The following is a 15,368-nucleotide window of genomic DNA, read 5'->3' on the forward strand; positions in this document are numbered from 1 at the left end:
CAATGAATATTAGAACTTCTATCTAATATCGGAATTCTTCACTTTATCAAAAAACTATTAAAAACTATGTAGTTAGAACCATGTCAACAATATATTTGTTAATCTATATACTATTTACGCACACGACAACGTAGCAATAGCCACTTCGTTTTGGCTTCCAAACATTTTATCTTGTGATTGTTAGATATAACGTGAGGGTAAAGGTCAATTTTATAACAAAACAAAGTCGTTGTAGAAATATTCAGAAGATTTGAACAGGTGGAAATAATTTTGTTTATTAATAAACACAAGGACATTTATTTATCTGAACACAGAATAGTGTTTTTTGTGAAAATATAAAATAGACAAAAGGATGTGAAAATAGAGTAAACTCACGATACCTACCTATTTTAAACGTGAAAAACCAACTTCAAATAAGCCCAGGGTTCATTTCTAATGCAATTCGAGGGCGAAGTGAAAACACAACGCTCATCATACTAGAAACAATATTAGCATTTCTAATGTCGAATTGTAAGATTTCGTACTTTGATTTCAAATTATATAATGTTTCGGTATAAGAAATTCATCGTTTATTTTTGTATCCATATTTAATCCAAAATACGGTCCAATTTAACTTAACCTCAAAAAACAAAAAAATGGTGCAAAAGCGCATGTGCAACCACTGTTCGCAGTCTTTGGCAAAGTTCATTAGAAATGTGCCAGGTGCGTGCCACTTTCCCTGTGAATTTTATTAGAAATGTACATTTATAGTGTGCAATTTTAACATACCCTATGATTCAGGGAAACAAACAAGTTTCTAATTTGGTATAGGTAGTGTTAAGAAAAATATTTGGAGAAGTTCAAACATTGCAACGAGAATGGAAAAGACGTACTAATAATAAAATATTGACCTTGTTTGTGAGATCGAAATTAACAAGCAAAGTTTTAACAAAAACAGCAATTCTTATAAATCTTTATGATAGTGAATTTTCTTTCGTGTTAACTATGGAAGTATGAAGCTCTTTCTTATTTCCACGTTTGGTCCTTTTTAATAAATAACGTTCTTATGACACAACTCTTAAAAATTTTATCTCAATTTCTGCTTTCACCAAATTATTTATTTTGTAATTTGTTATTTAATATTTTTATCTCGCATATATATGTCTGTTATCAGGTGACACCATAATAAATGGACTAGATACTTAATCCTGTTAATAATCTAATTCATTTGATAATGAATTTCTTATTTTGAAACTGTTACAAAAGTTCTTCTACATGTTTGTAAATTCAAGCTGTAAATATTATGCTAGCCCACACGACACATACACTTATTTAAAATTCTTTTATATATGAAACTAATCACATAAATTTTATAAATGAAGTGTAATAAATTGTTAGTTGATTTATTTTCAAAAACACATAAAAAGGTCTAAGAAATAAAAAGTTGAAGGTGATATTAATTTCATGTAACAATTGACAAAAATAAAACATACCATTCAGTTGATTAAAGTATGTAATACATCTTACATTAATGTATTGCTGGTGGCATGAACCTTCTGATTTTTGGGGGAAGAATAAAGAGTAAGCTCTACTTTTATAATTATTTATTATAATGATGCAATCCATTGAAATATGTTTTGGAGGCATTTAACAATTTTTACGTAACGGGTTAAATTTAGGTGGCTGTTTTGCTCACTGGTTCAAGACTAAAAAAGAAGCACTGTCAAAAAACTACATTTTAACTTTACCGTTGGTAAACCTTCTTTCATATCAAAAGTTTGTTCTGCTGTTGTCGTAAGTTTATACTTTACTAAAAATCTAAGTTCATCCTTATAGTTAAACAACTTTTATACGAATTTTCAAAAACTATGTATTCATTTAATTTAAAACTAAATGAAATGTATTTGTATTTTTCGTTAAAATTAATTTTGAAATTAGTTTCTGCATTTTTTTGTAAACATAACCTATATCGAGTCAACTTAACCATGTTTTTAGGGGTAAAAAACAGCGTACAAAATGAAATTCAACAAACTAGTGACTTCTTCGAGAAGCAAAAATAGGAAAAGGCATTTTACAGCTCCTTCTCACATAAGGAGAACACTTATGTCTGCACCTTTGTCTAAAGAACTTAGACAGAAGTATAATGTAAGCACCATGCCTATTCGTAAAGATGACGAAGTACAAGTAAGTTCTTTAAAATTAAATTAAATAAAAAATGATATATAAAACATAGATGTATATGTTTTAGGTAGTGAGAGGTCACTACAAAGGCCAACAAGTAGGAAAAGTTGTACAAGTTTATAGAAAGAAATTCGTTATTTACATTGAGAGGATTCAAAGAGAGAAGGCCAATGGAGCTAGTGTATATGTAGGAATCCACCCCTCAAAGGTTTGTATATTTTTCATGGTTAATATGTATTATACATGAAGAGTTTAATTTAAATACATTGATAAGGTATTATATTTCTTTTGAAGGTACTGCAGGCATTCTTTATTATGTTTTGTTTGTAAATTCCTTCATTTAAGGGTTGTTTCAAGATAAGCAACATTTGCATCAGCTCAATTTTGTGCTTTTTATCTGTGTCTTGAGCATCTTGATTTGTTCTATTATCAACACGATAAATAATTAGTGGGGCTCCACCAAATTCACTTAAAATTTTTTCCCCGTGCATTTAGGGTTGTTTTTTAGTGTTCCAAAAGTACCTTAAAGGTGGGGAAGACACATATTTCCTGACATAACACTCATCACCTTTTGCATGCATTTTGAATGTCAATAATTATCAAAATTTTGAACTGGTAGCTCTATAGTGACAAATTGCCAAAAAGCAGAGCTACCAGTTCAAAATTTAATACAATAGAAGAGGAAGAAGGAAAAGGAGGTTTATTAGGCTATCTTTTAATCTTTGTTTTTAAACTCATGTGCTATTGATGTAGATGACCACCTATTCCAATATTATTGACATTCAATATACATAAGGTAATGAGTGTTATGATGGAAAATATGTGAGCCCCTCATCTAAATATCTACCATCAACACCATTCTTTGCTTACTTCCATTGTAGATTTTCAGTTTTTCATTTGTTTTGATTATATTTATGAAATTACTCCCAAATAATCAACTTCAGTCTAAAATTTCTCATTTTTCATTTCTTTTTAACATCTTTATCATCTAAGATTGCAGCGAGATTTTTGTTTGGTGAATCTTGGTTTATTTCTTGCTACAATGACAAAGTAAATCAGTGTCGTAAATGCTTGTTTTGGTACTCATTTGTTAAATGGAGGTCACCCATTAAGTGATGGTTTGAAGAAGAGTTAGGGATGAGTTGCAAGATAAATGTTAAGGAAATTATGATTTCTATGGCCTATAATTTGACTCTGGTTTTGATAAATCCATTCATGGGAGTATGGGAAGAATAATATTAAAATTCTAGCACCTCTACAATGTTGAATGCTGTAACAAAAGACAAAACTTCCCTCTGTGTAAAACCAACAAATTTACATTTGTATTGTTATCTTTATGTTATAATATCTGCCATGTATTTTTCATATCTTTAATTATTGCACCAATCTTTGAAATAAATTTAAATGGCAACCACTCTATGTACACTACTACCCACGATATTTTTCATCCATTCTGTTCCCCAGAACAACTATATTAATAAAACCTTCACCGCCCAATTTGGCCACCCTGCCCATAGAATTTCAAGTTGCCTTTTTAGAAATTCCAAATTGTCTTTTATTATATTCTTAATTTCCTACCTGCATGCAATGCACCTATCCTCTTGAGTCACTATTTTCCGCATTGTTTCATGACATCATCTTCTACTTCTTTCCTTACATGAATCTAAGGGAGCTGTTTTTGATTCTAGCATTGACTGAATCAATCGTCCACTTGACATTGACATGACCACATTTCAAATACACCTAATTTGAATCAGAGCTACGCTGCTTCTAGAGGCTAGAGACGCGTGGAGGACATCGTTTAATTTCACACTTTGTAATCACAATATCACTTTGTACCTTCATTGTATTTCTTTCAGTTTAACATATTTAATTGAACTTTATTGTGTTACATATTCACCATCCATAGTTCATTATAGAGTCTCACATTTACAAATTTGGGACCCCTGCACTTCTCATTGTCACTGTTTGGTTTGCTTTCACTGTCTATTATTTTTTCCTCTTATTTGTCTTAAGTAACCCATGCAATATCCTCTTGATTGAAGTCCACTTTTTGGACAAAAAATATTTACTTTCACATCCATAACATTTAACTGATATATACATTTCTTCTTCTATATATTTCTTACTGTAAAAATCAACTTCAGAATTCTTTTTCTTGTCTATTATGATTATATGTCTTTAATTTTCAATTCAGTATCTAAAAGGCCCGTATAAGTCTGAGATTTAAGCAATCTGTCGTCTTTATGTCTTCTAAGTCTTTAACCAAATAAGATGTCTTCTCTGTAAACCGTATGTCTTTCGGGTTCACAGAATATCTTCCAACAGTTAATGATACATCTTCTGAGCAACTCCTTACAGGGTGTCTAGCCATCGGGAAATAGCGGGAATTTTTTGGTAGCGGGAAAAGACGGGAAAACAACGGGATTTTTTTTCGAGATCGGGAATTTTCGGAGAAATGCACAGAAAGTTGTAGTTTCAATACATAATTTGCTTCCTGCTAGCAAAATTGATATAGGATTTTCAACTAAGAGCGCATTGAAGAATGCTAAAATCAAGCCCTCTGGTGAATTATTGACTAAATTCATGATTGATTGTAAAAATTGTTTCGTTAAAATTATTAAAAAAATTCAAGAACGATCACCTCTATTGTATAAACTTACAAAGTACATAACTTGTGTGAATCCAAATTTAATCGCACATCAATCCAACGTAGCTCTACAGCGACTTGACTCTTGCTTGGCTGTTCTGGTTGACACGAACAAGTTGATTTCTGGCTCGACGGCTGACAAAATAAAAAAAGAGTATCGAGATATTCTACAATTTTCTAACACCATTCAATCTATGAAGATATATAATCGAAATGTAAAAAGGCTTGATAAATTTTGGATAGAATTGATAGAAGATTCCGGTTTGACCTGCCCGAACTTGATTAATTTTCTAGAAATAATTTTCATTTTATCTCATGGAAATGCAGCAGTTGAGCGCGGATTTTCCGTAAACAAAGAGGCAATCGTTGTAAATCAGGCGGAAAACAGTCTAGTTGCCTTGCGCATCATTTATGATGCAGTTACTGCGGCAGGGGGCATCAAACACGTATCTATCACATCTAAAATGATGTTGAACATGGGAATGGCGCATAGTAGATATGTGGAGTTCTGTCAGAATAAAAAAATGAAGATGCACAAAAACAAAAGGAGTCTAATGAAAGAAAAAGAAAAGCAGAAGAAGTTAAAGAATTGAAAGCAAAATGAAAGAACTTGTTAGAACAAACATCAGCTTTAAATGACCAAATCAAAAATTTAGAAAAGAATAAATAAATGAACATATTGTGATTCGCTATTAATATAAGTAGTCATTAATTCAATAATATATTTCATTTATATTTTGTTATGAGTAACTAATGTGTATCATTCTTTATGAAAAAACAATAAAAAAGCGATAATTATTTTTTTTTTGTATTGAATGCTATTGTTTATTGAATATTACTAAAAATTGGTTTACTAATATCGGGAAAATTAGAAAAAGTTGTCGGGAAAACTGCGGGAATTGAGATGCACGTCAGGTCTAGACACCCTGTCCTTAACTAATTCTCCAGCTCTTTTCATCTATTACTAGATTATATGACTCCTCTTATAATGGATTTGTCGTGATGATGTCTGCCGTTACAAAAACTACTTGTTAACTTAGTTCAAGTTAAAAGAACAGAGATGGGAGAAAACAAAAATGGATAACCAAGTGAAAAAGGAACTTAAACAATTTGGAAAGATATAATATACTTTGTCACTTCATCAAGAGCTGCTCAACTTCCTCTAGCTCTCTAAGCAATACCTCAACATACATTAAGTGCTCCAGTAACTTTTCTGATAATAATCTCAGTTTTAATATTTTTCTCATTATGTATAGATTAGAAAAAGTTTTCTTTCTTTCAAAAACATTCCGTAGACTTCTCTACATTTTTTACACCTTTGTACTCTAGATGTTTATGTATGATAAAGCATTTCACTTTAGTATTTCATCATATTTGGCCTTAGCACTCTCATCAAGGAAGGCTACCTCTAAGAATTATTGTAAGATAGTGGAGGGCTACTTGATGCAGCTTCGTAACATCAATCTGAGATGAGATTTTAAGAAAGTCAAAGTGGAAATGTGATATTTTCTTATTTATAGATTGATGTCATTTTCATGTTGATTTGATAAAAATATGATTTCATAAGCTAATTTAAAGTTGTTAAAGATGTTTTAATTTATTTGAAATAACTCTAACTTCTCATCATCTTTCAACTCAAAGTGTACCGCCAAAGATTGCTATAGAGTATGGTAATGCAAAACAGTTGAAAATTAATGTTTATTTTTAAAAATATTCTTTATCTTAAAAATTTCAATTATTAATTGATAGTTGACGGGAACCATAATTTATATACTATTGATTTGCTATTTCTCAACAATTTAACTTTCACTCTGCAAAATCTTGTATCATGATGAACCAAACCATTCGTAGACTGCAATCCTAGAACTTGATAGTGACGCTGATTGCAGAAGTTCTTTCTGTAGTTTAGTGTTACAGTCTCGTTTCAGTTGCACCTTGGTGAAGAAATTGGCACTGATTAAATATTTTTGATTTGATTGCTAAGTTTCAACACCGATCATTTTTTTAATAACTTTTTTGTTTGAAAGGTTGTCATTGTTAAAATGAAAATGGACAAAGACAGAAAGAAGATCTTGGATCGCAGAGGTAAAGGACGTTTGGCCGCTTTGGGCAAGGACAAAGGAAAGTACACTGAAGAATCAGCTGCATCTGCTGTAGAAACATCTTAAGTGTTAACATAATTTTTATTAATAAAATATAAAATTTGACAAAACGCTTTTATTTCTTTTTTAAATGTTTTATAGTTGAATAAATAAATGGAAAACATGTAACCTTGACGTTCCCAGCTGGAGACTTTCTCCAGAAGTGGTATTTGGTATTATTTGAAATATATTCAGGGCCTGTTATGAAAGTAATAGGACTCATTTTCCACTGAAAAACATTCGATTTAGCCATGACAGTATCACCGCAGGCCTCCTTAATCATGCCGTGAGTCTCTTTGTACATTTACCAAGCTTTACACAATATTTGATAACTGCACCAGTAAACGCTCCAATGCTTCAACGACCCAGAGTTTCCTGCTGATAGTGCCGGTTGTTTCTTGCCTTCCCAATATGTTTCTCCTCTAATGGTGCGCCGCGCAGACCTCCTTTGGTTAGGTTTCTTTTTCACTTTTATTGCAAAATTAACTACACAAACTTTTTCGCGATCTTACTGATGGCCAATTATGTTTACGGTTTTTAAAATCGATTTGGCAGAGGGAACTTGAAGTTTTGTCCTCCCAGGAAGATGCGTGGAGAAATCTGCATGATGCTGTCTTTTAGGAACATTCTTTGTTTCCTCTTTTTCAAAATTTCTCGATACTCGCATCAGTGTAATTGTGAGTGTTAGTCTACACGCGTCAGATAGTGTAATTTTGTGTGGTGGTGTAAACAGTGCATTCCATTTGAACTGTTGTTTATCATTTTTAATGTGTTTGTACTTATACCGTAGTATATAGTGTCAAAACCGCGAAATATGTAGGTATATTAAGGTCAACAATACCAAAATGAATAAAAGCTTCATAAGTAATTTAATTATACATAATATAGTGAACAAAGGACAATAGTAGACAAGAATTAAAATTTAACAGCTAACGTAAAATTCCCCATTGCTTATGTACTGGTAGGGAAAAAATCTTTTTAACACAGTCAAAATGATGAAATCAGAAATATTTGATCAATAGTGTTTCTTAATTCACTTCACGTTTTTTGCATGCAACTTGTGTTTTACATGCATTTTTGAACAATTGCAATTTTGTGCCCGTTGTGGTGGCATCTACCGAAAATTTATCAAATTTTGTATGGTGGATATAAAACTGTACAGTTTTTGTGGGTAACTTATGACTAGATTAGAGAGACTAATTTAGAATAATTTATTATATTACAAAACTTATCGAAGTAAAAAAATTATGAGTAAAATGTTTGCTTCACAAAAGAAAAGATTTTTAATCGAGATTTTCCTGTGGTTTGGGCCAAAATTTCTTCCTAAGAATATCATTAACACCTTCTCTGTTCCTAGCCAATTCTATAGCATAAAACTGTATTCTAGTAACTAAGATTGTATTTTCTTCTTTATAATCCTCTTTGGCGTCTGCTCTAAGCAACGTTCCAAAACTATAATCTTCCACCAAAGTTTTAAACCTCTCACAATATGGTCGCCACTTCGCCTTTTCTTTAGTACTTTTCAATTCGTTTTCATTTATTACCTCTAATTCCATTTTTGGAAATTCTTCACGGAATACCTTGTAAATTATATCATCTACTGGTGTTAATTTGAGCAATTTTGGATCTACTGAGCAAAGGATCTAAAAAGTTAGAAAAAGAAATGCTACAAAAATTGAAACAAATATACAACAATTTTATAACCGTAAAAACTGTCAAAAGTTTACCGGCTATGTAAATATACTAAGCTACGTGATAGTATTAATTTATAGTTGTAAGTTAGCTATCAATTGAAGAACAAAATAATATATATTTACATTAAAATATACTTCTGCGTGATCGAAAGCTTTGATAGCCCACATCGTTTCCACAGCCTGGTCATTTTCAAATTCTTCGGCAGGACGACTAAGAACATCCTACAATCGTAAAAAATTATTATCCTCGAAATTACTTTTGCTTTTTTTATTTTACCATTTTAATCTGTGAAATACGTCGTAATAGCGTTTATTTTGACCCAATTTTCACCAAAGATAACCTAAAAAACCTGTTAAGATGTAAAGAAAAACTAAATGACAAGTGACATTTGATGAGGGGCAGCGTTACATATATCAAAATAGGTTTATTGAATTTATTACTGTATTTCGATAGCGTCAACTAAGGGTCGCGAATCTTTCCCAAGTTTATTCTAGGGTGTTCTCCACAGTCAGTTATGTGTGTTTCCAACTTCTTATCATTAATTTAATAGTCACAGGCGCTATTTGATTAGAGGCTTACAAAAATTTTAGATCATTCACCAACAGTCTGCGAACAGATTTTCGTATGGAGAGTTACTCCATACTTAAGGATATATAACAAATTTTCTATCGTTATAGCTTCGAATTGTATTGTAGGATCCATAGGCAAAAGTCCTTGAGGATATACAAAGGCCCTTGTTGAGACTTGACGCTTAATACTTTTTGGAACCTATATTTTTCATTTAATGTTTTTAATTGCGATATATTTATATATTAGTTGTATGTATATTTTATACATTAAAAAATGTTAACAATTTATACTATTAAATTATTTTTTACTATTGGAACATGGATAGAACATCAAAGTTTTGACGTAAGCCGCATACATAACCTAACTTTAAAATGTAAATTTAGCAAATTTATTAATAAGCAATTTTTATATATATACCAAAAGTAAGGGATGTTTGAGGAAATATCTTTGGAAAATAGACAAATACAGCAAGAATTATATGAAGAGGAATGTGAAACAAAAGATAAAAACGTAAAAAATGGAAGAAGTTTTTTAAAAGTTGAAGATAAGGATTCGGCAGAAAATGCCGAAGACTTTAAATATAAATGCTCGTATTGTACAAAATCATTCAAAATAAATTCTAAACTTCAACGTCATTTGCCACTACATACAGGTACTTTCTTATTAAGTTATTGAGTTAATAAAATTCATTGGTATTTTGTGTTTCAACCCTTTTCTATGTAGGATATATACAATTGCAGGCGAGAAGAAATTCAAATGCCAAGTTTGTAATAAAGCATTTACACGAAAAGAAACCCTAAGAGACCATTTAACTATTCATACAGGAAAAAAGAAGTTCAAATGTACAGTATGTGATAAAGGTTTCCTAACGAATGCTTATTTGAAAATACACATGAGGTTACATACGGGCGAAAGAAATTACAACTGCCCTGATTGTAACAAGAATTTCACTCATAATTCTCTCCTTAAGTTACATCAAAAGATCCATTCTGTTGAAAGACGATGTGTTTGTCAAGTATGTGGGAAAACTTTTGCTAACAATTCTAATTTAAAACATCATTTAACGCAGCACACAGGAGATAGAAAATATTGTTGTAGTCTTTGTCCAAAATCGTTTGCAAATAACACTACTCTTAGGTTTCATATGAAGGTAAATATTTTTTTTGTTTATTCTCTAATACAATTTTCTTTAGCTTTTCACTTGTTAGACCTATTTATATATATTTCGTGGTGATTTGTCTTGATTTTAGTTGTGTTTTCATAGAAAATTAGTTTAATAAATTTAATAAAACCCACGTACATTGAAATGTCGAATTTTAACTATCATTTTAAAATGATTTTCAGAGAAAAGACCTAAAATCAAAATGAATTATCACAAAATATTATTACATTAATATGATATTCAAATTTTTTTGACATTTTTCTGCAACAAATATAAAAATTTATGCATGCCATTAGGGCTTTTCAAAAACTATGATTCTAAATTAATTATTCTGATTGTGAATGATATCTCAAAATTAGATTTTATATCAGAGCTTCTGAATGAGACGCTAGAGAAATTTCATGTTTAAAAGTCAATTTATGAAAAACATTTATTTGTATTATGAGGTCCATAAAAAAAGGTTCCTAAAGAATTTTCACAATGAAAACATCTACTACTACTACCACTGGCACTACGGTCCTCAAAGAGTCTCACACCTAGCTACAGATTCTCGGGTAGAGTTGTCATTATTTTCTGTTACTATTGATCCGAGGTATTTAAACGACGAACTTATACTGGCCTACTTCGATAGCCCCCGGGGGAGTTCTTCTTTTCCTTGACATAACTATTTATTTGGTTTTGGACTCGTTAACGGTGGGTCCTCCTCCAGCTGCTCAAACCCTTCATTCAGTTCACGCTCCTGAGTAGATGTGTTATCAGCATAGGCCAGATACTGCACTGTTCTGTTGAGCTTTGATGGTACACGAGAGGGCGTCTCCTTGTCTGAGACCGCGACCCATTTTGGAATTCTTGTGAGGTCTCACCCAGCTATCTTCACGTTGCTCTTGTTCTCAGCTAACCTCATCTGCACCAGGCGACTGAGTTTAGGAGGAAAACAACTTAATGTAACCCAAATCAACCCAACCTGACTTATTCTAACATAACCCAACTTAACCTATTCTGACCAACCTAACCTAGTTTCTCAACTGTAAGGCGAATAAATCATTCAGAAAATGCCACGTCATAGTGTTGCCATTATTGGCTATAAACAGTGTTTTAAGAAAATAAAAATGAAACTATAAAACTGAACTTAATTATGGTATCGTAACCGTAATAGTATTCTTGAAAATATTTTATTAATTAAGACATAATCCGATCCCTAAATGGTTAATGGTAACATTGGACACGCCATGTATAGCACAATATAAAATAGCGTCTTATACAAGTTAATTTCCGTTTCAGACAAAGCTTAAAAAGGCACATTTTCAAAAATTAATTTCTCAAAAGCTATTTATCTTCGCAATTTAAAATTTCGTATATAAAGGCCTTACCTCATGGACTATTTACCATAAAAATATGAATATCCAACTCGACGATCTATAACCTAATATTACGTTATTATTTACAATAGAATCCCGCTAATCCGAACTAATTGGGACCGGGGCCGGTTCGGATTGCCGAACAATCGTTTTCGAAGGGAAAAGATTCTGATTAAACGTTTTATTTGTACATATTTAAAAATAACAAAACATTTCCCTAAATTTGAATCGTATCAATCAAATGAAATGAAATTTAAATGAAAAAAAAATCTTCGCATTCCGAAAACACGCAGAGGAATGAATTCGATTGGCGGGGCAACAGAAAAAATTGACAAAACGTGGTTTGTAACAAAGTATTTTTGACGATAGACGATGCGTTGAGTCATCGACGGTGGGTCGCCCATATTTTTCCTCCTTTCCTCCGCTCGGCCATTTTTTTTACAGATGGTTAGGTTAGCTAAGGTTTATCTGCGTCAGTTTTAGTTGTAGTGTTCGAGTGTTGCCTAATATCTTTGTACATATTCTTCCCCCGTGATTAACGTTCTTAGTTAGGAAACATAATAGCTACCTGTACCAAACGTAAACATACGACTTGTACCTTAGAAGAAAAACTCGAGTTTTGAATCGCTTAAATAAAAGCGAGAGTGCTACAAAACTAGCAGCAGAATTTGCAAGACTATAATTTCTGATTGAAAAGAAAAAACGTACCAAGCTTGAACAGTTCTACACAGCATCATCGTCTAGCTAAATTCTTGAAAATCCTCAAACATCTAAAGTTTCTAAGTTCGACAAAGCCGATGAAGGTCTCTATTTAGCCACACCTTAAGTGGACCTCTTGTACAAGAAAAAGCTGTGCAACTGAACCATTGGAAAGTTCATCACCTGGAGAGCAGTTATCTTCAAATGAAGCTGTGGCACAAGCTTATCTGGATGAGTTTGCTGCTATTACTACTGAAAGAAGATATTCTCCTCAATAGGTTTATGATACTGACTACTTAAATTTCAAGGCGTTGCCAAACAAAAGTTTAGCAGGAAACTCGGGCCTCCGGGTTTAGGATGAGCAAGTAACGAGTCACATTGATGACATTTAGTAATGCCGCCGGAAACCATAATTTGATGATGATCGGTAAATAAAAAAATCCGAGGGCATTTAAGCATGTAAACATGAGTGTATACAATACAAAGTTTCGGAATCAAAACTGTATTCCTCTCACCGAATGCTACAGCTTATGGACCAAGGGGTTCTCCAGGCAATGAAATTAGCCTATCGTAAGAAATTTCTCCGTACAAGAAAGTGACCGTGAAAATGTTGCTTACTGATCAGCTGAGGCAGAGAATACAGTTACTAATTGAGCTATTAGAAAGTCTTGGAGGAAGCTCTGGTGAGAGAAATTCCCGGTTGTGGGAAAACAAACGACTCACACATCGATGAGTACAAGATCCCGACACCCACGAGGAGTTTACCGACGAGGACATAGCAGCTGAAGTGAACCGCCGAGAGCAGTGACGACGAGGCAATGAAGTTGTATCGCATTCCGACGCAGCTGCATCATTCGACCTTGCTCTACGCTAAACAGAGCTACATGTCTACACCTGCTAACCTGTTGTTTCTACGGCGATGGCGCAACGTCGCAGTATCAAACAGCAATTGAAATTGACCGACATGGCGAACCGTTCGCATAATTAGTGGTGTAATACAATGTTGTAAAACCTCAATAAATCGTATTTCTGTTCGAAAAAAGTTTCAACAAATATAATTTATTGCCAATCGGCAGTTCATATTTTCCGAAAAATCGGATTAGCGGGGCTCTAGTCTATTTATTTTTGCTGTATAAACTAAGCATTAAAAATACTTGTGCAATGTAGTGATGCTGTCACAGAAACTCAACAATTTTGTTTTTATCGACACTGATTTATACCCTTTATCTGATTTCTCGTAATTGGATACACACTGGATAATAAATTTAACGTTAATTTTTATATCCATATCAAATCAAATAACGACCCAATTAAATTTAACCTCAAAAACTGGAGCAAAAGCGAACGTGCAAATTCGTTGGCAAAGTTCATTAGAAATGGACTAATTTTACGTCGAAGTGGTTGCCTTTTCGCCTATAAATTGGGTTAGAAATGTACCTTGACTCACGAAGATTTTCCAATGGAATAACTAATAACTATTCCATTATCTTAAAGTCTATTAAATTACACAACGTTTACATATTGTTCAATTAACTCTCAAATACGTTCGATCTTCTGCAAATTTTTGCGGTATTAGTTTTTTTTTGTTGTAGGTACATAACAAGGAATATATTTGTCCCTATTGTACCAAAGCATTCGCAAGATCAAGTTATCTAGAAAGTCATCTACCTGTACACACCGGTAATAAAAAATATAAGTGCCCCATTTGTTCTAAAGGTTTCGCCTGCAATTCGAATCTCTCCCAACACCTCATTTTACACAGTGGCCAAAAGAACTTTATTTGTCAATATTGCTCGAAAGCCTTTGCATTAGTATCGAAACTGAATAGACACATAGCGATACATACAGGCGACAAGAAACACATCTGTCCTTTCTGTAAGAAAGGATTTGTCCAAAATGCCAATATGAAAAGGCATATAACCACACATTTGAATGTTAATGATGGAAAGTCAGTGTTTCGAAATATTTCCAATAATCAAATCAACACTTTTGGGGGTGTGTAATGAACTTATTGTTTTTATTTATTTATATACAACAAAAAATATATTTGATTTTACATTATCCGTTAAAAATATATTATTTTTTTTTAATTTTATCAAATACAGAGCTTTCTTTTTCTGTACAGTGTAGTATATGAAATTTATTTATACCCAATAAATTTAATAAAAACCTTAAATCCAATTATATTGACTTCAACTTTAAAAATTATCTCTTAACGACAACTGTTAAGAACTAATCAAATTGACAGCTGACTCGACCTATCTCAACCATATCCTAACCTCACACTATTTTGTTTTTAGAGTCAAAGTTGGTAACCATGTTCATGTTAATTTAGTTAAGTTGGCAGGGGATAAGCACTTTTTGATATGTTCACGCGACAGGCAAACGTGCTCCAATTTGTAATTTCAAAAATTGTTAAGTATATGAGCAACAATCCGACGATTCAAAAGGTACCTTTTGAAACTCTGTTCAATAAACTGAGCATTTTGTCAACTTTGGACTTCATCATTTCTCAACAAAGAACCCAAATCCACTGAAAATAACAACAATAACAAGTTTTTACTTCTACTGTGCATTTTGTCTCTAACTTACTTTATTTATTTACACACACTAGACACTATAATAATTAAAATATCACTACTTTTATAATTTATTTTATCTAATTCCGCTATCAAATATAACACTTTGAGTCACTCATTGACAATAGGAAACGTCACATTTTTCATAACCTTCATAAATCAGTTATGGAAAGTAGTTATGTAAAAACTTTATTTAACAGTTTGGAACATTCCAGATCACTCAAGAAATTTCTAGAACCTTCTAAATTGATTACAACAGTTTGCACTCATATAAGAACTTTTCAGATAATTCCAGAAATTTTTAGAACGTTCTAAATCAAATACAGTCGTTTGCACTCATATTGGAACTTTCCA

At 32.3% G+C, this 15,368-nt stretch overlaps 3 protein-coding genes and 1 long non-coding RNA gene across 5 annotated transcripts; 3 read left to right on the forward strand and 1 right to left on the reverse strand.

Moving 5' to 3' along the window:
• The first annotated feature begins 1,721 nt into the window (after positions 1-1,721).
• On the forward strand, positions 1,722-7,022 carry LOC130449331 (60S ribosomal protein L26). Its single transcript, XM_056787083.1, has 4 exons — positions 1,722-1,773; positions 1,975-2,163; positions 2,228-2,368; positions 6,838-7,022. The coding sequence occupies exons 2-4, from the start codon at positions 1,996-1,998 to the stop codon at positions 6,976-6,978; spliced, it is 450 nt and encodes a 149-aa protein (XP_056643061.1). The 5' UTR covers positions 1,722-1,773; positions 1,975-1,995; the 3' UTR covers positions 6,979-7,022.
• On the forward strand, positions 2,398-5,381 carry LOC130449332 (uncharacterized). The gene is made up of 2 exons (XR_008910433.1): positions 2,398-2,748; positions 2,818-5,381. It is a non-coding gene; the product is annotated as an uncharacterized LOC130449332 (long non-coding RNA).
• Positions 7,023-7,803: 781 nt separating the features above from the next.
• On the reverse strand, positions 7,804-9,033 carry LOC130449899 (protein PBDC1). The gene is made up of 3 exons (XM_056787966.1): positions 8,923-9,033; positions 8,769-8,867; positions 7,804-8,594 (listed from the first exon to the last, which is right to left on the reverse strand). Exons 1-3 carry the CDS (start codon positions 8,923-8,925, stop codon positions 8,235-8,237), a joined length of 462 nt encoding a protein of 153 aa, XP_056643944.1. The 5' UTR covers positions 8,926-9,033; the 3' UTR covers positions 7,804-8,234.
• Positions 9,034-9,555: 522 nt separating this feature from the next.
• On the forward strand, positions 9,556-14,928 carry LOC130449900 (gastrula zinc finger protein XlCGF49.1-like). 2 transcript variants are annotated; one of them, XM_056787967.1, is made up of 3 exons: positions 9,556-9,868; positions 9,957-10,366; positions 14,028-14,616. In XM_056787967.1, the coding sequence occupies exons 1-3, from the start codon at positions 9,646-9,648 to the stop codon at positions 14,436-14,438; spliced, it is 1,044 nt and encodes a 347-aa protein (XP_056643945.1). In that variant the 5' UTR covers positions 9,556-9,645; the 3' UTR covers positions 14,439-14,616. The 2 variants fall into 2 exon arrangements, with proteins under 2 accessions (XP_056643945.1, XP_056643946.1); XM_056787968.1 differs by lacking the exon at positions 14,028-14,616 and adding an exon at positions 14,736-14,928 and having other exon boundaries at positions 9,561-9,868.
• Positions 14,929-15,368: the final 440 nt, after the last annotated feature.

Source organism: Diorhabda sublineata, chromosome 10 (assembly GCF_026230105.1).
Source record: "Diorhabda sublineata isolate icDioSubl1.1 chromosome 10, icDioSubl1.1, whole genome shotgun sequence".
NCBI lineage: Eukaryota > Metazoa > Arthropoda > Insecta > Coleoptera > Chrysomelidae > Diorhabda > Diorhabda sublineata.

Coding starts and splice junctions, on each gene's coding strand:
- LOC130449331 (XM_056787083.1), top strand. CDS start 1,996: ATGAAATTCAACAAACTAGTGACTTCTTCGAGAAGCAAAAATAGGAAA. Junction 2,164..2,227: donor GTAAAGATGACGAAGTACAA/GTAAGTTCTTTA, acceptor TATATGTTTTAG/GTAGTGAGAGGTCACTACAA. Junction 2,369..6,837: donor TAGGAATCCACCCCTCAAAG/GTTTGTATATTT, acceptor TTTGTTTGAAAG/GTTGTCATTGTTAAAATGAA.
- LOC130449899 (XM_056787966.1), bottom strand. Junction 8,595..8,768: donor ACGCAGAAGTATATTTTAAT/GTAAATATATAT, acceptor CTAACTTTTTAG/ATCCTTTGCTCAGTAGATCC.
- LOC130449900 (XM_056787967.1), top strand. CDS start 9,646: ATGTTTGAGGAAATATCTTTGGAAAATAGACAAATACAGCAAGAATTA. Junction 9,869..9,956: donor TCATTTGCCACTACATACAG/GTACTTTCTTAT, acceptor ATACAATTGCAG/GCGAGAAGAAATTCAAATGC. Junction 10,367..14,027: donor CTCTTAGGTTTCATATGAAG/GTAAATATTTTT, acceptor TTTTTGTTGTAG/GTACATAACAAGGAATATAT.